The sequence below is a fragment of the Larus michahellis genome, chromosome 24 (genome assembly GCF_964199755.1).
Source record: "Larus michahellis chromosome 24, bLarMic1.1, whole genome shotgun sequence".
In the NCBI taxonomy this organism is placed as follows: domain Eukaryota; kingdom Metazoa; phylum Chordata; class Aves; order Charadriiformes; family Laridae; genus Larus; species Larus michahellis.
Window position 1 is genome coordinate 2535512 of NC_133919.1, and position 27258 is coordinate 2562769.

Genomic DNA, 27258 nt, shown 5'->3' on the forward strand with positions numbered 1-27258 from the left:
CGAGGTGACTCTCGGGGACACAGGATCCGTCCTGGGGCACGGTGCATGTCCCCAACCCCGTGCCAGCAGCGAGGTGACATTGAGGGACAGGGGGGTCTTGTCCTGGGGGTTCAACGCGTGTCCCCAGCCCCGTGCCAGCAGCGAGGTGACACTCGGGGACGGGGGCACTCTGTCCTGGGGTTCAATGCGTGTCCCCAACCCCGTGTCAGCAGCGAGGTGACACTCGGGGACACAGGATCTGTCCTGGGGCACGGTGCGTGTCCCCAACCCTGTGCCAGCAGCGAGGTGACACTGAGGGACAGGGACCCTGTCCCGGGGTGCAGTGCGTGTCCCCAACCCCGCGCCAGCAGCCAAGTGACACTCGGGGACGGGGACCGGGGGGGGGGCTCTTGTCCTGGGGGTTCAACGCGTGTCCCCCACCCCGTGCCAGCAGCGAGGTGACACTCGGGGACCGCAGCCAGCTCGGCGGGCGGGCGGGCGGGCAGAGCCGGGGAGGCGCAAGGGGGGAGACGGGGGTGCCCTGGGGTGCTCGCCCCCCCGGCCCCCCCCCAGCTCACACCAGGTGCCCGCGGCCGTTGATGTAGATGCCGTTGGTGGTGGGCTTGGCCTGCAGCATCCCGTTCTCCTGCACGAAGTGGGTCATGGCCTGTTTGATGGGGTCCCCCCCGCCGCCGCCGCCGCCCCCGCCGCCGCCGCCGCCGCCATCCTCATCCTCCTCCTTGGGGTCCTTCCCCACCGTGGGGGGGGCCAGCAGTGGAGCCACCGGCACCTCCGTCTGCGTCTCGATCTCCCGCACCGTCGAGAGCGTCGAGTAGCTGCGACCTTCGGGCTCTTCGCTCTGGGGTTTTTGGGGGGGGATGAGGGGGGGTGTCACCACTGGTGAAGGCACATCCATCCCCCCACCCCACCCCCCCCAGGACACCCACCACCCCCACACCCCCCCCCGCTGTGGGGCTGGGGTGCCGCTGTGGGGCGCGAGGAGGGGCAGCTCCGTGCGTGGGTGCGGGTCGGTGTGCGCAGGGTTGGGGGGGCAGGGGGGGGATTTGCACACCCCCCGGGGTTGGGGGGGGGGGTGGGGGGGGTCACACGTGTGCGAAGTGGGGTTTGCACGTGTGCAAGGGGCCTGAACCCCTCCGGGGGGGAGGGGGGGGGTGCACCCATGGAAAGGGGGGGGGGGTCACACACCTGGAAGGGGAATTTGCACACCCCAAGGCGGGGGGGGGGGGGGGATGCACATCTGGAAGGGGGGGGGGGGTTTGCACACCCCAAGGTGGGGGGTTGTACCCATGAAAGGGGGGGTGGCACCTATGGAAGGGGGATATTGCACAGCCCAAGGAGGGGGTTAAACCTATGGAAGTTGGGGGCGGGGGGGGGTTGCACACCCCAGGGGAGGCGCTTGCACCTGTAGAGGGGGGGTTTGAACACTCCAAGGAGGGGTTTGCACCCATGGAGGGGGGGGTTTGCACCCATGGAGGGGGGGTTTGAACACTCCAGGGAGGGGTTTGCACCCATGGGGGGGGGTTTGCACCCATGGAGGGGGGGTTTGAACACTCCAGGGAGGGGTTTGCACCCATGGAGGGGGGGGTTTGCACCCATGGAGGGGGGGTTTGCACCCATGGAGGGGGGGTTTGAACACTCCAGGGAGGGGTTTGCACCCATGGGGGGGGGGGGTTTGCACCCTCCAAGGAGGGGTTTGCACCCATGGAGGGGGGGGTTTGCACCCATGGAGGGGGGGTTTGAACACTCCAGGGAGGGGTTTGCACCCATGGAGGGGGGGGTTTGCACCCATGGAGGGGGGGTTTGCACCCATGGAGGGGGGGTTTGAACACTCCAGGGAGGGGTTTGCACCCATGGGGGGGGGTTTGCACCCATGGAGGGGGGGTTTGCACCCATGGAGGGGGGGTTTGAACACTCCAGGGAGGGGTTTGCACCCATGGAGGGGGGTTTGCACCCTCCAAGGAGGGGTTTGCACCCATGGAGGGGGGGGTTTGCACCCATGGAGGGGGGGTTTGAACACTCCAGGGAGGGGTTTGCACCCATGGGGGGGGGTTTGCACCCATGGAGGGGGGGTTTGCACCCATGGAGGGGGGGTTTGAACACTCCAGGGAGGGGTTTGCACCCATGGAGGGGGGGTTTGCACCCTCCAAGGAGGGGTTTGCACCCTCCAAGGAGGGGTTTGCACCCATGGAGGGGGGGTTTGAACACTCCAGGGAAGGGTTTGCACCCATGGGGGGGGGTTTGCACCCATGGAGGGGGGGTTTGCACCCATGGAGGGGGGGTTTGAACACTCCAGGGAGGGGTTTGCACCCATGGAGGGGGGGGTTTGCACCCATGGAGGGGGGGTTTGCACCCATGGAGGGGGGGTTTGAACACTCCAGGGAGGGGTTTGCACCCATGGGGGGGGGTTTGCACCCATGGAGGGGGGGTTTGAACACTCCAGGGAGGGGTTTGCACCCATGGGGGGGGGGTTTGCACCCATGGAGGGGGGGTTTGCACCCATGGAGGGGGGGTTTGAACACTCCAGGGAGGGGTTTGCACCCATGGGGGGGGGTTTGCACCCATGGAGGGGGGGTTTGCACCCATGGAGGGGGGGTTTGAACACTCCAGGGAGGGGTTTGCACCCATGGAGGGGGGGTTTGCACCCTCCAAGGAGGGGTTTGCACCCATGGAGGGGGGGTTTGAACACTCCAGGGAGGGGTTTGCACCCATGGAGGGGGGGTTTGCACCCTCCAAGGAGGGGTTTGCACCCATGGAGGGGGGGGTTTGCACCCATGGAGGGGGGGTTTGAACACTCCAGGGAAGGGTTTGCACCCATGGGGGGGGGTTTGCACCCATGGAGGGGGGGTTTGCACCCATGGAGGGGGGGTTTGAACACTCCAGGGAGGGGTTTGCACCCATGGAGGGGGGTTTGCACCCTCCAAGGAGGGGTTTGCACCCATGGAGGGGGGGGTTTGCACCCATGGAGGGGGGGTTTGAACACTCCAGGGAGGGGTTTGCACCCATGGGGGGGGGTTTGCACCCATGGAGGGGGGGTTTGCACCCATGGAGGGGGGGTTTGAACACTCCAGGGAGGGGTTTGCACCCATGGAGGGGGGGTTTGCACCCTCCAAGGAGGGGTTTGCACCCTCCAAGGAGGGGTTTGCACCCATGGAGGGGGGGTTTGAACACTCCAGGGAAGGGTTTGCACCCATGGGGGGGGGTTTGCACCCATGGAGGGGGGGTTTGCACCCATGGAGGGGGGGTTTGAACACTCCAGGGAGGGGTTTGCACCCATGGAGGGGGGTTTGCACCCTCCAAGGAGGGGTTTGCACCCATGGAGGGGGGGGTTTGCACCCATGGAGGGGGGGTTTGAACACTCCAGGGAGGGGTTTGCACCCATGGAGGGGGGGGTTTGCACCCATGGAGGGGGGGTTTGCACCCATGGAGGGGGGGTTTGAACACTCCAGGGAGGGGTTTGCACCCATGGAGGGGGGGTTTGCACCCTCCAAGGAGGGGTTTGCACCCATGGAGGGGGGGTTTGCACCCATGGAGGGGGGGTTTGAACACTCCAGGGAGGGGTTTGCACCCATGGGGGGGGGGTTTGCACCCATGGAGGGGGGGTTTGCACCCATGGAGGGGGGGTTTGAACACTCCAGGGAGGGGTTTGCACCCATGGGGGGGGGTTTGCACCCATGGAGGGGGGGTTTGCACCCATGGAGGGGGGGTTTGAACACTCCAGGGAGGGGTTTGCACCCATGGAGGGGGGGTTTGCACCCTCCAAGGAGGGGTTTGCACCCATGGAGGGGGGGTTTGAACACTCCAGGGAAGGGTTTGCACCCATGGGGGGGGGTTTGCACCCATGGAGGGGGGGTTTGCACCCACGGAGGGGGGGTTTGCACCCTCCAAGGAGGGGTTTGCACCCACGGAGAGGGGGTTTGAACACCCCTGGGGGGCGGTTGTACCCATAGAGGGGGGGTTGTAGCCACACGGGCCGGTGCCGGCGGTGAAGGACACGCTCCAGCAGGCGCAGCCCCGGGGCTGGATGCGGGTGTGGGGCTGAGCCGGGTCCCCCTGCTCCCCACCCCCCCCCCCCCCGCCCCCCCCCAGCAGCTCTCACCATGGCGGAGCAGATGCTGGTGCCGCGCAGGCTGTCCCCGCGCAGGCTGTCCCCCCGCAGGCTGCCCTGCCGGCTCTCCGTGCGCAGCTGCAGCGTCTCCTCCAGCTGCAGAAGCCCCATGAGATCCCTCACCCCACGGCCCAGCCCCACGGGCACCCCCCAAACCCAGCAGCCGGGTACCCCAAGACCCCCCTCCCTTGGGCACCTCATCACCCATCACCCAGGCACCCATGGATCCACCCCCTTGAGTACCCCAGCACCCATCTCCTCGCGCATCCCACCACCCATCATCCCAGGCACCCCAATACCCATCACCCATGGCACCCCAAGACCCCCTCCCTTGGGTACCCCGCCACCCACCACCTTGAGTACCCCAAGATCCACCTCTTCAGGCACCCCAACGCCCACACCATCCCAACACCCATCACCCAGGGTACACCAAGACCTACTGTCTTGGGCAACCCAGCACCCATCGCCCCAGGCACCCCAATACCCACCCCCTTGAGTACCCCAAGATCCATCTCCTTGGGCATCCCACCACCCGCTACCAAGGCACCCCACACCCATCGCCCTTGGACACCCCACTGCCCATCGCCCAGGGTACCCCAAGACCTACTGTCTTGGACAACCCAGCACCCATCACCCATGGCACCCCAATACCCATCACCCATGGCACCCCAAGACCCCCTCCCTTGGGTACCCCGCCACCCACCACCTTGAGTACCCCAAGATCCACTTCCTTGGGCAACTCACCACCCATCACCCCAAGCATCCAAAAACCCACCACCTCGAGTACCCCACCACCCATCACCCAGGGTACTCCAACACCCACCACCCCGGGTACCCCAAGACCCCCTCCCTTGGGCATCTCATCACCGAGGCACCCATAGATCCATCCCCTTGAGTACGCCAGGACCCATCTCCTTGGGCATCCCACCACCCAGCACCCAGGCACCCATATATCCATCCCCTTGAGTACCGAAGACCCCCACCCTTGGGCACCCCAAGACCCACCACCCTTGGGCACCACCACCACCACCCCCACCCTGGTCCCCCACCTGGGTGCGCGTGTCGGTGCTGTGGCTGGAGTGCAGGCGGCGGATGGAGTTCTCCCGGGTGAGCGTCAGCTCCTCCTCGCTGCGGGCACGGGGGAACGCGCTCAGCACGGGCCCCCCGCACGGCCCCCACCGCCCCCCACAGCCCCCCCATCCCCTTCCCCGTCTCTTACTACTTCTCGGAGATGCGCTTGGTCTTGCGCTTGTGGTAGAGGGTCATGACGACGACGACGACGACGAGGACGCAGAGCAGGACGGCGGCGATGACGCCCACCACCACCACCGAGGCTGAGACCAGGTCCACCTTGCGCACCTCGTTGTCTGCAGGGACACCCGCAGGGTGGGTGGGTGTGGGGAGGGGGGAACGAGAAGATGGTGGGGGGGAGGGAAATGGGTGGGTGGACGAATGGACAGATGAGTCCATGGACGGGTGGGTGGGTGGATGCGTGAATGGATGGATGGATGGAGACATGGACAGATGGGTGGATGAGTCCATAGATGGATGGATGGATGGTTGGGTGGATGGAGAGATGAGTACATCCATGGATGGGTGGATGGATGGAGAGATGAGTACATCCATGGATGGGTGGATGGATGGGTGGATGGATGGGTGGATGGATGGATGAAGAGACGAGTACATCCACGGACAGACGGATGGATGGATGGATGGAGAGATGAGTACATCCATGGATGGATGGATGGATGTACCCACAGATGGATGGATAGGTTGGTGGGTGGATGGATGGAGAGATGGAGAGATGAGTACATCCACAGACAGACGGATGGATGGATGGATGAATGGATGGATGGATGGAGAGATGAGAACATCCATGGACAGATGGATGGACGGATGGGTGGGTGGGTGGGTAGGTGGATGGATGGGTGGAGAGATGAATACATCCATGGACGGATGGACGGACAGATGGATGGGTGGATGGATGGATGGATGGAGAGATGAGTACATCCATGGACAGACGGATGGCTGGATGGATGAGTGGATGGATGGATGGAGAGATGAGTACATCCATGGACAGATGGATGGGTGGAGGAGTGGGTAGATGGATGGGTGGATGGAGACATGAGTACATCCATGGACAGATGGATGGATGGATGGATGGATGGATGGATGGATGGATGGATGGATGGGTGGGTGGGTGGGTGGGTGGAGAGATGAGTACATCTATGGACAGATGGATGGATGGATGGGTGGATGGATGGATCGAGAGATGAGTACATCCATGGATGGATGGATGGATGGATAGATGGATGGATGTACCCACAGATGGATGGATAGGTTGGTGGGTGGATGGATGGAGAGATGAGTACGTCCATGAATGAGCAGATGGATGAGTCCATGGATGGATGGATGGGTGGACAAATGGGTTGAGGGGCGGGTGGACAAGTACGTGGATGGACAGGTAGGTGGACGGATGGGTGGTTAGATGAATGACGGGTGGAGATGGATGGGCAGAGAGAGGTGGCAGGGGGGTGGGTGAAGGAAGGATGGATGGGCAAATGGATGAGGAGACAGAGGAAAAGGTGAGTGGATGGATGAGTGGGCGGATGGGTGGATGGATGAGCAGATGGATGAGTGGATGAGTGGATGGATGAGTAGACGGATGGGTGGATAGATGAGTAGATGGATGAGTGGGTGGATGAGCGGATGGATGAGGGGATGGATGGGTGGATGAGTGGATGCATGAGTAGACGGGTGGATGAAGGGACAGATAAGCGTACGGCTGGGCACAGGGATGGATGGACAAACGGATAGCGAGAAGCAACAGGGGGATGGATGGACGGAGAGACGGACAAAGGGGTGGATGGATGAAGAAACAGAGGGAGAGGGGGACGGGCAGAGCGACGTGGTGGGGTGGAGGGATGGCATGTGGTGGAGGGATGGATGGACAGATGAGGAGGGATGGATGGATGGATGGATGGATGGATGGATGGATGGATGGGCAGACAGACGGACAAACGGGTGAAGAGACAGAAAGGGGCATCTGGAGAAGGACGGGTGAATGGATGGACGTAGGAAGACCCTTGGGGGGGAGGACACATGGGTGGACAGACAGACGGGTGGACAGATGGACAGACAGGCCGGGGGGGGCAGGAAGGACGGGCAGACAGAGAAGACCCGGGGACGGACAGATGGACGGGCACAAGCAGCGCCGAATGGCGCTGCCCCCCACCCCCTCCATCCCCCCCCCAGCCAGGCTCCCACCACCACCGACCGCCCCGGGCCCCCCGCCCCAGGGCCCTGGGGACGCCCCCCCCCGGGCCGTGGCGCCCACCTGCCGCCCTGCTCTTGACGCTGACGTTGGCCTGCGCCTCCTTGGCGGCCACGCGGTTGGAGACACGGCAGACGTAGGCGCCAGCGTCGGCGGCGGCGAGGGGCCGCTGGAAGACGAGGGTGTCCCCCTTCACCCGCACGCCGGCGGGCAGCGGGGCGTTCAGCCTGCGGCGCGGCGGCAACCGTCAGCCCCCGGCCCGCCCGGGCCCGCGGCCGCCGCGCCGCCATCAAACGCCGGGGTTGGCGGTTCCCACGGCTGACGCCCTGCCCCGGCCCCGGCCGGGCTTGCCCGGGCACGGCACCCGCCTGCCACGCTTGCCGCCGCCATGGCCCCCGGCACGGGCACGCCCGGGCAGGGACACGGCAAGGACGGGCACGGGGGGACGTGGCAGGTGGGCACGGCAGGGGCACTGACATGGCCTGGGGGGGCACGGCAGGGACAGGGGACATTGTGGGGACACATGGGACACGGCAGGGACAGGGGACATGGGAGGGACATGGTGGGGACACGAGGGACACAGCAGGGACAGAGCAGGGACATGGGAGGGACATGAGGGACATGGCGGGGACAGGGGACACAGCAGGGACACGGCAGGGACATGGGAGGGACATGAGGGATATGGCGGGGACACGAGGGACATGGCAGGGACACGGGAGGGACATGGTGGGGACACAAGGGACACGGCAAGGACAGGGGATATGGCAGGGACACAGGAGGGACACGGGAGGGACACATGGGACAAGGTGGGGACAGGGGACATGGTGGGGACACGGCAGGGACAGGGACATGGTGGGAACACATGGGACACGGCGGGGACAGGGAACACAGCAGGGACATGGGAGGGACATGGTGGGGACACGAGGGACATGGCGGGGACAGGGGACACGGCGGGGACACGGGAGGGACATGGTGGGGACACGAGGGACACAGCAGGGACAGGGGACACAGCAGGGACATGGGAGGGACACATGGGACATGGTGGGGACAGGGGACATGGCAGGGACATGGTGGGGACATGAGGGACGTGGCGGGGACAGGGGATATGAAGGACACAGCGAGGACACAAGTGAATGGTGGGGACACGAGGGACATGGCAGGGACAGAGACAGGGAACACGGCAGGGACATTGGCACAGGCTGGGGGGGCACGGCAGGGACGTGGGACATGGAGGGGACATGAGGGACACAGTGGGGACACGAGGGACATGGTGGGGACACGAGGGACATGGTGGGGACACAGGGGACACGGCAGGGACACGAGGGACACGGCAGGGACAGCGGACGTGGCGGGGACACAGGGGACACTGCATAGTCACAAGGGACATGGTGGGGACACAGGGGACACAGTAGGGACATGGTGGGGACACGAGGGACACGGCAGGAACAGGGGACATCATGGGGACACAGGGGACACAGTAGGGACATGGTGGGGACGCGAGGGACACAGGAGGGACGTGGGACATGGGGGGGACACGAGCGACATGGCAGGAACAGGGGACATGGTGGGGACACAGCAGGGACATGGTGGGGACGCGAGGGACACGGCAGGAACAGGGGACATCGTGGGGACACAGGGGACACAGCAGGGACATGGTGGGGATGCGAGGGACACAGGAGGGACATGTGACATGGTGGGGACACAAGGGACACGGCAGGAACAGGGGACATCATGGGGACACAGGGGACACAGCAGGGACATGGTGGGGATGCGAGGGACACAGGAGGGACATGGTGGGGACGCGAGGGACACTGTAGGGACACGGTGGGGACGCGAGGGACATGGCAGGAACAGAGGACATCGTGGGGACACAAGGGACACGGCAGGGGCATGGGACATCGTGGGGACACAGGGGACACGGCAGGGACATCGTGGTGACACAGGGGACAAGGCAGGGACATGGTGGGGACGCAAGGGACACAGGAGGGACATGGGGGGGACATGAGGGACGTGGCAGGAACGGGGACATGGTGGGGACACAGAAGACACAGCAGGGACATCGTGAGGACACAGGGGACACAGCAGGGACATGGTGGGGACGCGAGGGACACAGGAGGGACATGGGACATGGTGGGGACACGAGGGACACGGCAGGAACAGGGGACATTGTGGGGACACAGGGGAGACAGCAGGGACATGGTGGGGACACGAGGGACACAGGAGGGATGTGGGACATTGTGGGGACACAGGGGACACAGCAGGGACATGGTGGGGACGCGAGGGACACAGGAGGGACATGGGACATGGTGGGGACACGAGGGACACAGGAGGGACATGGGACATGGTGGGGACACGAGGGACACAGCAGGAACAGAGGACATTGTGGGGACACAGGGGAGACAGCAGGGACATGGAGGGGACACGAGGGACACAGCAGGGGACACGGCGACAGGCAGGGGACAAGGCAGGGACATCGTCACGGGCAGGGGCCATGGTGGGGACCCGGGCACGGGCAGGGGACACAGCTGGGGAGGGGACGGGGGCAGGGGACAGGTGGCAGGGACAGGGAGGTGGTGGCAGGGACAGGGATGGGGCCGGGGCCAGCAGGGTGGGTGACAGTGCCGGTGTCCTCACCGCGTCCAGTTGTAGGTGGGGGGGGGGTTGCCGTCCCCCAGGCAGGTCAGCGTGGCCCCCTCCATGCCCTCCTGCCACTCCTCCGTGTGCCCCAGCACCGAGGCGTCCGACAGGTCTGGGGACAAGGGACAGGCAGGCTCGGGCCCCATGTGTCCCCACGGTCCCGCTCCGCCCCGCCGTGTCCCCAGGGTGCCCCACGCCCCCCCACACACACATGTCCCCAGCGGCCTCCCTGTCACCTCCGTTCCCAATGTCCCGGCCCCAACGTTCTCCGTGCCAACGTCCCCCCAATGTCCTCCATGTCCCCCCGCCACCCGTGTCCCCAATGTCCCCCGTGTCCCCAGCACCCTCCACCTTCCCAATGCCCTCCACATCCCCAGTGTCCCCCATGTCCCCAACGCCCTCCACGTCCCCAAAGTTCTCCATGCCAACGTCCCCCCAATGTCCTCCATGTCCCCCCACCACCCGTGTCCCCAGTGTCCTCCATGTCCCCAGCACCCTCCACCTTCCCAATGCCCTCCACGTCCCCAATGTCCTCCATGTCCCCCCGCCACCCGTGTCCCCAATGTCCCCCGTGTCCCCAACACCCTCCACCTTCCCAATGCCCTCCACGTCCCCAGTGTCCCCCATGTCCCCAATGCCCTCCACGTCCCCAAAGTTCTCCATGCCAACATCCCCCCAATGTCCTCCATGTCCCCCCACCACCCATATTCCCAGTGTCCCCCGTGTCCCCAACACCCTCCACCTTCCCAATGCCCTCCATGTCCTCAATGTCCCCCCATGTCCTTAGTCCCCCCCGTGTCCTCCACGTCCCTCAATGCCCACATGCCCACTATGTCCCCAATGCCCCCCATGTCCCTAACACCCTCCCCGTCCCTCAGTGTTCCCCATATCCTCCGTGTCCCCAACACCCCCCATGTCCCCCACGCCCCTGGTGTCTTCCATGCCCTCAACACCCACCATGTCGCCCATGTCCCCAGGTGTCCTCCATGCCCTCAACACCCACCATGTTTTCCATGTCCCCAGGTGTCCTCCATGCCGTCAACACCCACCATGTCCCCCACGCCCCTGGTGTCCTCCATGCCCTCAACACCCCCCATGCCCCCAGTGTCCCCCATGACCCCCACGCCCTCAACAACCCCCATGCCCTCCATGTCCCCAATGTCCTCTATGTTCTCCATGACCCTCAACACCCCCCATGCCCTCAACACCCCCCATGCCCCTGGTGTCCTCCATGACCTCAACACCCCCCATGCCCCCAGTGTCCCCCATGACCCCCACGCCCTCAACAACCCCCATGCCCTCCATGTCCCCAATGTCCTCCATGTTCTCCATGACCCTCAACACCCCCCATGCCCTCAACACCCCCCATGCCCCTGGTGTCCTCCATGACCTCAACACCCCCCATGCCCCCAGTGTCCCCCATGACCCCCACGCCCTCAACAACCCCCATGCCCTCCATGTCCCCAATGTCCTCCATGTTCTCCATGACCCTCAACACCCCCCATGCCCCTGGTGTCCTCCATGCCCTCAACACCCCCCACGCCCCTGGTGTCCTCCATGCCCTCAACACCCCCCATGCCCCCCGTGGTGCCGCACAGGCGACGCTGAGGAGGTGGGTGATCCTCTTCTCGTGGCGCAGGCCGGGGTGCGCCACCACGCAGGTCAGGCTCTTGCCGTTCATGCTGCGCCCGGGCACCAGGAAGAACTCGCTGGTGACGGAGGCGGAGCGGGCGTGCTCGGAGCGGCGGGTGGCGTTGGTGCCCCGCACCTCCGTCTCCCAGCGCACCGAGGGCACCGGGTTGCCCTCCGCCGTGCACGAGGCCGCCAGCGTCCGGCCCTGACCCTCCTCCAGCGGCGGCCCCGGGTTCAGGATGGGCAGGGGTGGCACTGCGGGGGGCACCGGCCTCAGGCCCCCCGTTGCCACATCGGTGGCCCCGTCCCCCACCGCCATCACCCCGCGCCCGTTGCCCCATCGCCCACCACCGCTTGCCCACTGCTCTTCACCCGTTTGCCCCGTGCCCGTCGCCCCATCGCCATTGCTCTGTGCCCATTGCCCCGCTGCCCCTTGCCCACCACCCCATGCCCGTTGCCCCACGACCGTCACCCTGTGCCCATTGCCCATTGCCCTGGGCACACCATTCCATGCCCATTGCCCCGTGACCATCGTCCTACGCCCATTGCCCACTAGCCCATTGCCCCACGCCCGCCACCCCATGCCCGTTGCCCCATGCCAACCACCCTATGCCCATTTGCCACCAACCCATGCCCACTGCCCCATCACCCCATGCCTGCTGCTCCTTGGCCAGTACCCCACTGGCCCATGCCCACCACCCATCACCACATGCCCATCACCATCTTCCTATGCCTACAGCCCATTCCCCATGGCCATTTGCCCACCACCCCGTGGCCACCACCCCATGGCCATTGCCCCGTGCCCATCTTCCTATGCCCACCACCCCATCCCCATGGCCATTTGCCCACCGCCTTGTGTCCACCACCCCGTAGCCATCACCCCATTGCCCCATGCCCATCATCCCATGCCCACCGCCCCATTGCCCCGTGCCCATCATCCTATGCCCATCACCTCATGACCATCACCCCATGGCCACTGCCCTATTGCCCCGTGCCCACCACCCCGTGCCCATGGCCATTTGCTTACTGCCTTGTACCCACCACCCCATATCCATCACCCCATTGCCCCATGCCCATTATTCTATGCCCACTGCCCCATCCCTATGGCCATTTGCCCACCGCCTTGTGTCCACCGCCCCATGGCCACCACCCCATTGCCCCATGCCCATCAACCTATGCCCACCACCCCATGCCCACCACCCCATTGCCCCACGCCCATCATCCCATGGCCACCCCCCCATCCCCATGGCCATTTGCCCACCTCCCTGTACCCACCACCTCATGGCCACCACCTCATTGCCCCATGCCCACCACCCCATCCCCATGGCCATTTGCCCACCGCCCCATGCCCACCACCCCATTGCCCCATGCCCACCACCCTATGACCACTGCCCCATCCCCATGGCCATTTGCCCACCGCCCCATGGCCACCACCCCATTGCCCATGCCCACCACCCTATGCCCATCACCCCATGGCCACCGCCCCATTGCCCCATGCCCACCACCCCATCCCCATGGCCATTTGCCCACCTCCCCATGGCCACCACCCCATCCCCATGGCCATTTGCCCACTGCCTGGTACCCACCACCCTGTGGCCACCACCCCATTGCCCCACGCCCATCATCCCATGGCCACCCCCCCATCCCCATGGCCATTTGCCCACCTCCCTGTACCCACCACCCCATGGCCACCACCTCATTGCCCCATGCCCACCACCCCATCCCCATGGCCATTTGCCCACCGCCCCATGCCCACCACCCCATTGCCCCATGCCCACCACCCTATGACCACTGCCCCATCCCCATGGCCATTTGCCCACCGCCCCATGGCCACCGCCCCATTGCCCCATGCCCACCACCCCATCCCCATGGCCATTTGCCCACCTCCCCATGGCCATTTGCCCACTGCCTGGTACCCACCACCCTGTGGCCACCACCCCATTGCCCCACGCCCATCATCCCATGGCCACCCCCCCATCCCCATGGCCATTTGCCCACCTCCCTGTACCCACCACCCCATGGCCACCACCTCATTGCCCCATGCCCACCACCCCATCCCCATGGCCATTTGCCCACTGCCCCATGGCCAACGCCCCATTGCCCCATGCCCACCACCCCATCCCCATGGCCATTTGCCCACCGCCCCATGCCCACCACCCTATGACCACTGCCCCATCCCCATGGCCATTTGCCCACCGCCCCATGGCCACCACCCCATTGCCCATGCCCACCACCCTATGCCCATCACCCCATGGCCACCGCCCCATTGCCCCATGCCCACCACCCCATCCCCATGGCCATTTGCCCACCTCCCCATGGCCACCACCCCATCCCCATGGCCATTTGCCCACTGCCTGGTACCCACCACCCCGTGGCCACCACCCCATTGCCCCACGCCCATCATCCCATGGCACCCCCCCATCCCCATGGCCATTTGCCCACCTCCCTGTACCCACCACCCCATGGCCAACACCTCATTGCCCCATGCCCACCACCCCATCCCCATGGCCATTTGCCCACCGCCCATGGCCACAACCCCATTGCCCCATGCCCACCACCCTATGCCCATCACCCCATGGCCACCGCCCCATTGCCCCATGGCCACCGCCCCATCCCCATAGCCATTTGCCCACTGCCTGGTACCCACCACCCCGTGGCCACCACCTCATTGCCCCACGCCCATCATGCCATGCCCACCGCCCCATCCCCATGGCCATTTGCCCATCCCCCCGCTCCCGGCCACTCACCCAGCACCTTGAGCGTGAGGTGCCCCTCGAAGCTGCCCATGGGGAAGGTGATGAGGTGACACTCGTAGTCGCCCTCGTCCCCCTGCACCGCGTTCCTCAGGACGATGGCGCCGTCCTCCAGCGCCCCGTCCGCCCGCCGCAGCACCCGCCCGGCGTAGGGCTCCTGCACGTGCTGCCCGTGCTGGCGGTGGAGCACGGCCACCTCGGCGCTGCTCCCCCCGGGACCCCGCTTCAGCCACGTCACCTGCTCCACCTGCTCCTGCTCCTGCGCCCGGTACCGACACGGCAGCACCACGTCCTGGCCCAGCACCGCCGTCACGCTGCGCTCCACCTCCACCACGCCCGCGCCCACGCCTGCGGGGACCGGGGAAGGGGGACACACGTGGGCACCGGGGACGGCACGGCGCGGTCCGGCAAGCGCTTGCCCCCTCGCGCGCTCGCGGACGGGCAAAAACACCCCTGCACGCTCCCGCACGCTGGTCCTTGCACGCCACCACGCACGCTTGGGCACGCTCACGTGCACGCGGGGCATGTTCCCACACACTTGGGCACGCTCTGGCACGCTTGCAGCCAATGGCGCACACCCGTGCGCACTCGTGCACGCTTACGCACACTCGGCCAACCTCAGGGGCCCGTGTCCCCCTCCATGACGCCCTACGCACAACCACGCTCCCGCACGCTTGTGCACGCTCACGTATGTTTGGGCATCCTCACGCCGGCACGGACGCACTTGGGCGCACTTGGGCACGCTTGTGCCCGCACACACGCGTGCCGGCACTCACAGACGTGCAAAAACGCCCCTTGCACGCTCCCGCACGCTTGTTCTTGCACGCCTCCACGCACGCTTGGGCACGCTCTGGCACGCTTGTGCCCGCACACACTTGTGCCAGCACTCACGTATGCATAAAACCACCCCTGCACGCTCCTGCACGCTGGTCCTTGCACGCCTCCGTGCACGCTTGGGCACACTCACATACACGCGGGCACGCTTGGGCACGCTTCAGCACGCTTGTGCCCGCACACACGGTGCCGGCACTCACATACGTGCAAAAGCACCCCTGCACGCTCCCGCACGCTTGTCCTTGCACGCGTCCACGCACACTTGGGTACAGTCACATACATGCGGGCACGCTTGGGCACGCTTAGGCACATTCCGGCACGCTTGGGCACGGTCTGGCACGCTTCGGCACACTTGCGTCCACAAACACTCGTGCCGGCACTCACATACGTGCAAAAGCACCCCTGCACGCTCCCGCACGCTTGTCCTTGCACACCTCCGCACACGCTTGGGTACAGTCACATACATGCGGGCACACTTGGGCACGCTACTGCACGCTCTGGCACGCTTGCGCCCGCACACACGCGTGCTGGCACTCACATACGTGCAAAACCACCCCGTCACGCTCCCGCACACATGTTCTTGCACACCTCCACGCACGCTTGGGCACGCTTGGGCACGCCTGTGTCTACACACGCTCGTGCCGGCACTCACATACGTGCAAAACCACCCCTGCACGCTCCTGCACGCTGGTCCTTGCACGCCTCCACACACGCTTGGGCACACTCACATGCATGCGGGCACGCTTGGGCACACTTGTGTCCGCACACACTCGTGCCAGCACTCACACACAGGCAAGAACACTTTTGCACACTTGTGCAAGCTCGTGCACGCTTACACACCGATGCGCGCTCGGGCGTGCTGAGACACAGCCGCGTGCATTCGTGCTCACGCGCACCGGGCGTGCGCGCTCGGGCACGCTTGCGCACGCTCGTGCTCACCCAGGCGCGCTCACGCGGGCTTGGATGTGCTCGCACACGTGCTCGCACACACGCTTCAGCACGTTCACACTTGCTTGCGCGCCCTCGGGCACGGCTGGGCACGCTTGTGCACGCTCACACGCGCTCCTGCGTGTTTAGGCACGTTTGCACAGGGACATGCACGCTCACGCACACTTGGGCACGCTCAAGCACGCCTGTACGTCCTTGTGCACGCTTGTGCACCCCTGGACACACTCACGGGTGCTTGGGCGTGCTCACACACGCTCGTCACGCTTGGACACCGTCATGCATGCTCTCGCACGCTTGCGCGCACTCGGGTGTGTTTGAGCATCCTCACGCCAGCACGGACGCACTTATGCACACTCGGGCACGCTCACACGTGTGTGGGCACGCTTGCAGCCAACGGCGCACACCTGTGCACGCTTACGCGCACTCGGCCAACCTCAGGGGCCCGTTTCCCCCCCGTGGTGCCCTACACACGAGCACGCTCCCACATGCTTGTGCACGCTCACATATGTTTGGGCATCCTCACGCCGGCACTGTCGCGCTTGGGCACACTTGCAGCCAATGGTGCACACCCGTGCGCTCTCGTGCACGCTTACGCACACTCAGCCAACCTCAGGGGCCCGTGTCCCCCCCGTGGTGCCCTACGCATGAGCATGCTCCCGCACGCTTGTGCACGCTCACATATGTCTGGGCATCCTCACGCCGGCACAGACACGCTTGTGCACACTCGGGCACGCTCACACACGTGTGGGCACGCTTGGGCACGCTCACACACCAGCGGGTCCGTGTCCCCCCCGTGGTGCCCTACGCACGAGCACGCTCCCGCACGCTCACGTATGTTTGGGCATCCTCACGCCGGCACAGACACACTCGGGCACGCTCAGGCACGCTTGCAATCAATGGCGCACACCCGTGCACGCTTACGCGCGCTCGGCCAACCTCAGGGGCCTGTGTCCCCCCCGTGGTGCCCTACGCACGAGCACGCTCCCGCACGCTTGTACACGCTCACGTGTGTTTGGGCATCCTCACGCCGGCACGGACACACTTGTGCACACTCGGGCACGCTCACACACGTGTGGGCACACTTGGGCACGCTATAAACACCAGCGTGCCCATGTCGTCCCCCCCGTCGTGCCCTACGCACGAGCACGCTCCCGCACACTCACGTATGTTTGGGCATCTTCATGCCAGCACGGATGCACTTGTGCACACTTGTGCACGCTCACACACGTGCAGGCACGCTACGACACGTTCGTGCACGCTTACGCACACTCGGCCAACCTCAGAGGCCCGTGTCCCCCCCCGTGGTGCCCTACGCACGAGCACACTCCCACACGCTTGTACACGCTCACGTGTGTTTGGGCATCCCCACGCCAGCACGGACGCACTTGTGCACACTTGAGCACGCTCAGGCACGCTTGCAGGCAATTGCACACACCCGCGCACGCTTACGCACACTCGGCCAACCTCAGGGGCCCGTGTCCCCGCCGTGGTGCCCTACGCACGAGCACGCTCCCGCACACTCTGGCACACTCAGGCACGCTCACGCACTTGTGGGCACACCCATGCACGCTCATGCACGCTTACGCACACTCGGCCAACCTCAGGGGCCCGTGTCCCCCCCGTGGTGCCCTACGCACGAGCACGCTCCCGCACGCTTGTACACGCTCACGTGTGTTTGGGCATCCTCACGCCGGCACGGACGCACTTGTGCACACTCGGGCACGCTCACACACGTGTGGGCACACTTGGGCACGCTATAAACACCAGCGTCCCCATGTCGTCCCCCCCGTCGTGCCCTACGCACGAGCACGCTCCCGCACGCTCACGTATGTTTGGGCATCCTCATGCCAGCACGGATACACTTGTGCACACTTGTGCACGCTCACACACGTGCAGGCACGCTACGGCACGTTCGTGCACGCTTACGCACACTCAGCCAACCTCAGAGGCCCGTGTCCCCCCCCGTGGTGCCCTACGCACGAGCACGCTCCCGCACGCTTGTGCACGCTCACGTATGTCTGGGCATCCTCACGCCGGCACGGATGCACTTGGGCACACTCGGGCACGCTTATGCACACTTGGGCCCTCTCACACACCAGCGGGCCCATGTCCCCCCCCATGGCACCCTACGCACGAGCACGCTCCTGCACGCTTGTACACACTCACGTATGTTTGGGCATCCCCACGCCGGCACGGACGCGCTTGTGCACACTCGGGCACGCTTGCAGCCAATGGTGCACACTCATGTGCTCTCGTGCACGCTTACGCACACTCGGCCAACCTCAGGGGCCCGTGTCCCCCCCGTGGTGCCCTACGCATGAGCATGCTCCCGCACGCTTGTGCACGCTCACGTATGTCTGGGCATCCTCACGCCGGCACGGACGCACTTGTGCACACTCGGGCACGCTCACACACGTGTGGGCACGCTTGGGCACACTCACACACCAGCGGGTCCGTGTCCCCCCCTCCTGTCGTGCCCTACACACGAGCACGCTCCCGCACGCTCACGTATGTTTGGGCATCCCCACACCAGCACGGACGCACTTGTGCACGCTCACACACGTGCAGGCACGCTACGGCACGTTCGTGCACGCTTACGCACACTCAGCCAACCTCAGGGGCCCGTGTCCCCCCCCGTGGTGCCCTACGCACAAGCACGCTCCCACACGCTTGTGCACGCTCACGTATGTTTGGGCATCCTCACGCCGGCACGGACACACTTGTGCACACTCGGGCACGCTCACACACGTGTGGGCACGCTTGGGCACACTCACACACCAGCGGGTCCGTGTCCCCCCCGTGGTGCCCTACGCACGAGCACGCTCCCGCACGCTCACGTATGTTTGGGCATCCCCACACCAGCACGGACGCACTTGTGCACACTCGGGCACGCTCACACACGTGCAGGCACGCTACGGCACGTTCGTGCACGCTTACGCACACTCAGCCAACCTCAGAGGCCCGTGTCCCCCCCCGTGGTGCCCTACGCACGAGCACGCTCCCGCACGCTTGTGCACGCTCACGTGTGTTTGGGCATCCCCACGCCAGCACGGACGCGCTTGTGCACGCTTGAGCACGCTCAGGCACGCTTGCAGCCAATTGCACACACCTGCGCACGCTTACGCACACTCGGCCAAGCTCAGGGGTCCGTGTTCCCCCTTGTGGCGCCCTACGCTCGAGCACGCTCACGTATGTTTGGGCATCCTCACGCCAGCATGGACGCACTTGGGCACGCTAGCAATCAATGGTGCACACCCATGCACGCTTGTGCACGCTTACGCACACTCGGCCAACCTCAGGGGCCCGTGTCCCCGCCGTGGTGCCCTACGCACGAGCACGCTCCCGCACGCTTGTGCACGCTCCCGTACGTTTGGGCATCCTCACGCCGGCACAGACACACTCACGTCAACGGCGCACACCCGTGCACGCTTCCGCACACTCGGCCAACCTCGGGGGGGGGGCCCGTGGCCCCGTCGTTTCCCCCCCCCCCCCCCCCCCCCAACCCCGCGGTGCCCTACGCTGCCCCCCGCGCGCTCGGGCCCGCTGCCACGCGCCGGGGCCTGCTCCCGCTCCCGCTCGCTCCCGCGACGCTCGTGCGAGGCCCGGCGGGTGTCGGGGCGTGGCGGGGGCCCGCCCAGCCGCTGGGCGACGCCGGGGGAAGCGGCCGGGCCGGCGTGGCCAGCTCAACCGGCCGTGGCACATGCCAGGCCCTGCCACGGCTTGCGGAGGGCGGCCGCCCCCGCCGACATCCCTCCCCCCCCCAACCCCGGGGGCTCCCCGAAAGCCCCCCGCCGCGCCGCTTGCCGGGCCCGGCTTAATTATAATTACCCCCCCCCCCCCCCCCGATTAGTCGCCGGATTAATTAAATAATTGCGGCGCTGCCCCGTGGCGTGAGTCACGGCCACGCTGCCGCCCTCCATCCCCCCCCCAACCCCCCCGGCCCTGCCTCAGTTTCCCCCGGCGCGGCCCTTGGGGTCCCCGGGAAGGGGGCGGGGGGGGGGGGGGGAGGGTGAGGTTGCCGGGGGTCGGGGTGGCGGTGGCCAGGGGGGGAGGTTGGGGGGGGGGGGGCGCTGGGTGCCGTCGGGGCTGGCGGGCGGCCCCCGCCGCGGGGCGTCCCCACCCAGCGGGGCCGAACGCGTGGGAACCCAGCCGGGAACCGGCTCGACCGGATCCCGCGGCCCCCACGCCCCGGCCGGCACCGGGGAGGGTGCGGGACCGGGGAGGGAGGGGGGGGGGGGGGGTTGGAGGGGGGGGTGCAGGGGGGAAGGATGCGGGACCGGGGGAAAACGGGGGGGAATGAGCCCCGGGGGGAGGTGGGGGGGGGCACAGGCGTGTGTCTTTGTGTCCTTCGGGACCACGCGTGGGCCCCCCCCGACGGCCACACACGGAGCGCCCCCCCACACACAAACACCGCCCCCCCCGCCAAGGGTTCACACGCGTGTGCGCTCACACGCGTCCCGTGCACACGCGTGTGCGCACCCCCCCACACCCCCCCCCCTCCACAGACACCCGTGGGCGGCGCGGCAGCTCCCACCCGCCCCCCCCCGGGGGGGTCCCGCAGGCCTGGCGCCCCGCTGACGGGCTCCGTGCCCCCGGCTTGGGGGTGGGGGGGGGGGGGACGCCCCCCACTCGCAGCTCACACACACACACACACACCCCCCCCAGGCCGTGAGTCACGGGGGGGGGTCAGCCCCCCCTGCGGTGACGTCACCCCCGCGGCACCCAGCCCGTTCCCACGGTTTCCCAGTGGGGAAACTGAGGCACGGCGGGGGAGGCGGAGAACGGACACCACCCCCCCCGCCCCCGACCTCCCCAGCTCTACAGCACCCATCGCGGGGGGGGGGGGTGTGTGTGTGCGCGCCCCCCCCCCGCCAAAGCGTGGCGGAGACAGCGGGGAGGGGGCGGGGACCCCCTCCCCCGCCGAGTGTGCCCCGTTCCCACGCTGCGTGTGTCCCCCCCGCGTGTCCCCAGAGGGACCCGCCCCCCCCCCCCCAGCCCGGTGTCCCCGCTGGGGTTTGAGTTGGGGGGGGAACGCGCAGGTGCGCGCACACGCGTGTGCAACACTCACGGCGCAGCCCCCGGCACGGAGCGACCCCCCCACCCCCCCAACACCCCCTCCCAAACCCCCGGCGCGGATTCCCCCCCCTCCTGCCCGGGGACACGGACACGGAGGGGGGACACGGACATAGGGGGGGGACACACGGATCACGCGCAGACACAGGTGCACACGCGAGCGCTCACACGTACACACAGACACACACACACACACACCCTCCCCGTGTGCACACGCGTGTGCCCCCCACCCCCGCCCCCACCCCCCCCCCCCCCGGGTCCCGCAGCCCCAGCGCACCCCGTACCCCTGGGCCCGGTTCCCTTCCCCCCCGCGCCCCCCGGTGCCGTGTCCCAGCCCGGAGCTGCCGGTGCCGCCCCCCCCCCGGGGTCCCGCTCCCACCCGGGGGTCCCGGTCCGTGCCCCGCTGCCCGCCCCCCCCCCACGCTGTCCCCGGTGCCGGTGGTGCCTTACCGGTGGCGGCGAGGAGGAGGAGGAGGAGGAGGAGGAGGAAGGGGGTCCCGGGCCGCATCCCGCGGGGGGCCATGCGGACACCTGCGGGCTCAGGGCGCTGCTCGGTCCCCGGCCAGCACCATCCGGGCCGAACCGGGACCAACCGGGACCAACCGGGTTGCACCGGGATGAACCGAACCCAACCCAACTCAACCCAACCGGGAGGAACCGGGACCAACCGGGACGGGACGAACCGACCCGAACCGAACCGGACCGGGCCGGGCCGGGCCGAGCTTCGCCTCGCCGGGCCGAACGGGCCCGCTCCGGGCCGTACCGGGCGGCTCCGGGCCGAGCGCGGCGGAGGGGCCGGTGCTGAGCCGCTCGGAGCCGGGACGGGACGGAGGGGGGGGGGGGGGCGGGAGGGGGGGGGGGGGGAGGGGGGAGAGCGTGGGCGTGGCCCGGGGGGGCGTGGTCTGAGGGGGTGGGGCCGGGCGGGGCGGACCGGTCCGGCAGGTAGGGGCAGGGGCGGGGTCCGGGGCGCGGCCTTAAAGGGGCGACGGTCACCGGCGGGGCGCGGTGGGGCCCACCCGGGAGCTCCTCTCCCTCCTCCTCCCCCCCCCCCTCCCGCGTCAGGCAGCGGCTCCCGGTGACACCCCCCCCCCCCCCGCCCCCGGTGACCCCCCCCGCGCCCCTCCCAGCCCATTCCCCCTCTCCCACGGTCTCCCATTAATCCCCATGTCCCTCCCAGTTCCCCCCCCACCCCAGACCCCCGCTGGGTGTGATCCCCCCCCCCAACATCCTCGTTTGTGCCCAAAAGCTGTGGGGCAGAGGAAGGGGGAGGGGCTGTGGGCTGGCACCGACATCCCCCCCCCCCCCCTCCCCGCCCCAACACACACACACACACACAAAATTCGGGGCCCCCCCAAATCCCACCGGACAGCACAGGGCAGCCCGGGGCGGGGGGGGTTGGGGGGGTGTGAGGGGGGGATGGCAGTTTATTGGCACAGCAAGAGTCGGGGGGGAGGGGGGGACGAAAGGGGGCGAGGCGGGTGGTGGGGGGGAGAGCGCAGCGGGAGCTCAACCCTGCAGAGACCGGGCACAACTCAGCACAGCAGTGACTGGGCACAACTCAACACAGCAGTGACCCGCACTCCGGGGTGCCCCCCCCCGCCTCCCGTGGGGAGGATGGTGGGGGCAAAGGGGGGAGCGGGGGCTCCCCGAGGTGCCCGGGGCCCCTCAGGGACCCGCCACCTCAGAACTCTCCGGAGACGGGTCCTTGGCGGCAGCACAGAGGTGGAAAAGTCCTGGGGGGGGCGAAGAGAGGAGGTCGTGGGGTGTGGGGGGAGCTCAGTGTGGGGGCCCCTCCCTGCTGCCCCCCACCCTTGGGTGCCCTCAGGATGTGGCCAGGCCCAGCTGAGCCCTGCAGAGACCGGGCACAGCTCAGCACAGCAGTGACTCCCCATCCCCTGCCTGCAGAGACCAGACACAGCTCAGCGCAGCAGTGACTCCCCATCCCCTCCCTGCAGAGACCGGGCACAGCTCAGCACAGCAGTGACTCCCCATCCCCTCCCTGCAGAGACCGGGCACAGCTCAGCGCAACCGTGACCGGACCCTGTTGATGCCGCTACCTGCTGAGCCGATGAGGACGACGGCGACCCAGCCCAGGATGTAGGACCAGGAGAAGCGCCAGGCGGTGCGGGCCGGCCCCAGCAGGCTCAGCGTGCCGGCCGTGTACACCGCCAGCCCCAGCAGCGCCAGCAGACCTGCGGGCAGAGGGCACGGGTCAGCGGCACGGGGTGGCCAAGCCTGTGAGCCCCAGCTGGGCAGGCAGAGACCGAACACAGCTCAGGGCAGCAGTGACGGGCACAGCTCAGCATGCAGAGACCGGGCACAGCTCAGTGCAGCAGTGACTCCCCTTGAGACAGTCCCTGAGGCCCCCATGCCCCAGCCCGCCCCTCCCACTTGTCCCCACGTACCAGCCAGGAGCAGGGTGATGCCGGCCACGCGGGCACGCACCCGCCGGGCAGCGCTGGCCACAGCGGAGAGCCCCAGGGCGAGGCCGGCAGCGGCGGTGAGCACCGAGAGCAGCATCAGCACCCGCGTGGCCTCCCATAAGGCTGGGGGGGGGGGGAACACACACACACGTGTTGGGGACACCTGGGGGACACGGGACCCTGAGCAAGTGCATGCCCAGGATGCTGCGCCCATGCCCTGCCCGCAGAGACCAGACACAGCTCAGCACAGCAGTGACCCCTCACAGAGAACAGACACAGCTCAGCACAGCAGTGACTCCGCACAGAGACCAGACACAGCTCAGTGCAGCAGTGACTCCCCAACCCCTCCCTGCAGAGACCGGGCACAGCTCAGCACAGCAGTGACCCCCTGCAGAGACCAGACACAGGTCAGCGCAGCAGTGACTCCCCCCAACCCCACCCTTCAGAGACGGGGCACAGCTCAGCGCAGCAGTGACCCCTGCAGAGACCAGACACAGCTCAGCACAGCAGTGACCCCGCACAGAGACCAGACACAGCTCAGCGCAGCAGTGACTCCCCAACCCCTCCCTGCAGAGACCGGGCACAGCTCAGCACAGCAGTGACTCCCCCATCCCCACCCTGCAGAGACCGGGCACAGCTCAGCACAGCAGTGACCCCCTGCAGAGACCAGACACAGCTCAGTGCAGCAGTGACTCCCCAACCCCTCCCTGCAGAGACCGGGCACAGCTCAGTGCAGCAGTGACCCCCCCATCCCCACCCTGCAGAGACCGGGCACAGCTCAGCACAGCAGTGACCCCCTGCAGAGACCAGACACAGCTCAGTGCAGCAGTGACTCCCCAACCCCTCCCTGCAGAGACCGGGCACAGCTCAGCACAGCAGTGACCCCCCCGTCCCCACCCTGCAGAGACCGGGCACAGCTCAGCGCAGCAGTGACCCCCCCGTCCCCACCCTGCAGAGACCAGACACAGCTCAGCACAGCAGTGACTCCCCCATCCCCGCCCTGCAGAGACGGGGCACAGCTCAGCGCAGCAGTGACCCCCTGCAGAGACCAGACACAGCTCAGCACAGCAGTGACTCCGCACAGAGACCAGACACAGCTCAGTGCAGCAGTGACTCCCCCACCTCCTCCCGCAGAGACCAGGCACAGCTCATCTCCCCGGTGCCTACCCGGGGTGCCGGGCTGGGGCTGGCAGTGTCCCCCGAGGCAGACGTGCCACAGCCCGAGGCTGGCGGTGCCACCGGGCGCCCGGCGCTGCAGCCAGAAGTGGGTGGCGGTGGCGGCCAGGAGCAGGGCCAGGCCGCTGGCCCCGCACAGCAGCCCCCCCCCCGTCGGCATCCCCCTGCGCTGCGGGGACACGTGGGACAAGAGCGGGGACATGGGGGTACCCGGGGGTGGCATCGCCCGGGGATGGTGGGGACACCCGTGGGGACACCTCCAGGGATAGAGGGTAGCAGGGGGTGACATCTCCAGAGGACACCGGGGACAACCGTGGGGAGATGGGGGTACCCAGGGGTGACGGGACCAGGGGACACTGGGGACAACTGTGGGGACAACTCCAGGGGTACGGGGGTACCTGAGGGTGGCATCTCCCGGGGATGTTGGGGACACCCATGGGGACATCTCCAGGGGTAGGGGGGTACCCGGGGGTGGCATCTCCAGGGGATGTTGGGGACACCCATGGGGACATGTCCAGGGGACATGGGGGTACCTGAGGGTGACACCTCCAAGGGACACTGGGGACAACAGTGGGGACATCTCCAGGGGACACGGGGGTACCCAGGGGTGGCAGGACCAGGGGACACTGGGGACAACGGTGGGGACATCTCCAGGGGTAGGGGGGTACCCGGGGGTGGCATGTCCAGGGGATGTTGGGGACACCCATGGGGACATCTCCAGGGGCAGAGGGTACCGGGGGGGACATCTCCAGGGCACACCCATGGGGACATTTCCAGGGGACATGGGGGTACCCAGGGGTGGCAGGACCAGGGGACACTGGGGACAACGGTGGGGACATCTCCAGGGGTAGGGAGGTACCCGGGGGTGGCATCTCCAGGGGATGTTGGGGACACCCATGGGGACATCTCCAGGGGTAGGGGGGTACCCGGGGGTGGCATGTCCAGGGGATGTTGGGGACAGCCCTGGGGACATCTCCAGGGGTAGGGGGCACGGGGAGGTGGCACCTCCAGGGGACACTGGGTGGTATCGCTGGGGACAACGGTGGGGACACCGTGGGGGGGACCCAAGGGTGGCACCTCTGGGAGGCGGGTGGGGACACTGGGGACAGACACCCCCCCCACACCCCCCGCCCCGGGGCGCCCACCCCCGGCCACTCACCTGCCCTCAGCACCCGCCGGCCGGGTGGCCCATGGCCGCCTGTCCCTCTGTCCCTCTGTCGCCCCGGGGTGGGGACAGGGGCCGCGGGGGGGGGGGGGTGTGGAGGCGGGGGGCGCACGTGGCAGTGCCATTGTCGGGGACACAATGCGGGGAAGGCTCTGGGTGCTGCCGCCACCCGCGCGCTGACGCGGCGAAAGCTTGTCCCCGCTGGTGTCCCCCTCCCCCCCCCCCCCCCCATGGTGACAAGGTGGGGGGGGGGGGGGGGGCGCAGGGGACACAGCCAGGGTCCCGGGCAACGTCCCCTGTCAGGGCGCCAGCACCCTGGGGACAGCGGGTGCCACCACCGTGGGCAGGATCGGGCCCGGGCGGGGCTGGGGACCCCACGGTCAATTGGGGGGGGGGGGGGGGGGGACACCGGGGGACATGGGGGACACTGGGGACATCAGGGCCACCAAGGACGGGGACATCGGGGACACCAAGGACAGCAGGGACAGGGACAGCAGGGACACGGGGGACACTGGGGACATCAGACATAGCAGGGACAGGGGCACTGGGGACACCGGGGACAGTGGCACCAGGGATGGGGACACCGGGGTCGGGAGGGAGAGGGACATCAGGGACACAGGGGACACTGGGGGCCACTGGGACAAGGACACTGCGGACAAGGAGGACACTGGGGACATCAGGGACAGGGACTCTGGGAACACCAAAGATGGGGACATCGGGGACATCAAGGACTGCAGGGACAGGGGACACTGGGGACACCGGGGACAGTGGCACCAGGGATGGGGACACCGGGGTCAGGAGGGAAAGGGACATCAGGGACACGGGGGACACTGGGACAAGGACGCTGTGGACACGGAGGACATTGGGGACATCAGGGACAGGGACACAAGGGACGGGGACACTGGGGACACTTGGGGACACTTGGGGACACTTGGGGACAGGAGCCGGGGGGGGGGGGGTTGGTAGCCCCCTAGGGAGGGTGGTCGGTCCCTGGGGGTGGCCAAGGAGGCTGGGGCTGTCCCCTGCTGTCACCATCAAGGTGACACGCGTGGGGGGGTGACACGCGTGGGGGGGGGGTGACACGCGTGGGGGGGTGACACACGCGTGTGCCCCGGCAGGCGGCAGGCGCAGCCCCCGTGCACACGCGGTCACACGGGGCCGGGCACCCTCGTGCACCCCCCGACACGTGTGCGCACACACACACACACACACGTGCGCACACACACACACCCCCACAC

The 27258-nt window shown here is 67.5% G+C and overlaps 2 protein-coding genes across 4 annotated transcripts; both read right to left on the minus strand.

Moving 5' to 3' along the window:
* Positions 1-366: 366 nt before the first annotated feature.
* NECTIN4 (nectin cell adhesion molecule 4) lies at positions 367-21825 on the minus strand. The gene is made up of 9 exons (XM_074566657.1): positions 21707-21825; positions 14396-14749; positions 11613-11903; positions 10014-10128; positions 7443-7606; positions 5325-5472; positions 5155-5233; positions 4097-4201; positions 367-838 (listed from the first exon to the last, which is right to left on the minus strand). Exons 1-9 carry the CDS (start codon positions 21777-21779, stop codon positions 554-556), a joined length of 1614 nt encoding a protein of 537 aa, XP_074422758.1. The 5' UTR covers positions 21780-21825; the 3' UTR covers positions 367-553.
* A 770-nt stretch (positions 21826-22595) lies between these two features.
* Positions 22596-26158, minus strand: LOC141734652 (uncharacterized). Of its 3 annotated transcripts, none has more exons than XM_074566690.1 (5): positions 26015-26158; positions 24847-24931; positions 23662-23842; positions 23314-23448; positions 22596-22989 (listed from the first exon to the last, which is right to left on the minus strand). In XM_074566690.1, exons 1-5 carry the CDS (start codon positions 26143-26145, stop codon positions 22922-22924), a joined length of 600 nt encoding a protein of 199 aa, XP_074422791.1. In that variant the 5' UTR covers positions 26146-26158; the 3' UTR covers positions 22596-22921. The 3 variants fall into 3 exon arrangements, with proteins under 3 accessions (XP_074422791.1, XP_074422789.1, XP_074422788.1); XM_074566688.1 differs by having other exon boundaries at positions 24847-25024; XM_074566687.1 differs by lacking the exon at positions 26015-26158 and having other exon boundaries at positions 24847-25991.
* Positions 26159-27258: the final 1100 nt, after the last annotated feature.

Coding starts and splice junctions, on each gene's coding strand:
- NECTIN4 (XM_074566657.1), bottom strand. CDS start 21,779: ATGGCCCCCCGCGGGATGCGGCCCGGGACCCCCTTCCTCCTCCTCCTC. Junction 5,473..7,442: donor CGTCAAGAGCAGGGCGGCAG/GTGGGCGCCACG, acceptor GTGTCCCTGCAG/ACAACGAGGTGCGCAAGGTG. Junction 839..4,096: donor CCAGCATCTGCTCCGCCATG/GTGAGAGCTGCT, acceptor CAAAAACCCCAG/AGCGAAGAGCCCGAAGGTCG.
- LOC141734652 (XM_074566687.1), bottom strand. CDS start 25,794: ATGCCACCCCCGGGTACCCCCCTACCCCTGGAGATGTCCCCATGGGTG. Junction 23,843..24,846: donor GCCCCAGCCCGGCACCCCGG/GTAGGCACCGGG, acceptor CGTGTCCCCCAG/GTGTCCCCAACACGTGTGTG. Junction 23,449..23,661: donor CATCACCCTGCTCCTGGCTG/GTACGTGGGGAC, acceptor CTCTGCCCGCAG/GTCTGCTGGCGCTGCTGGGG.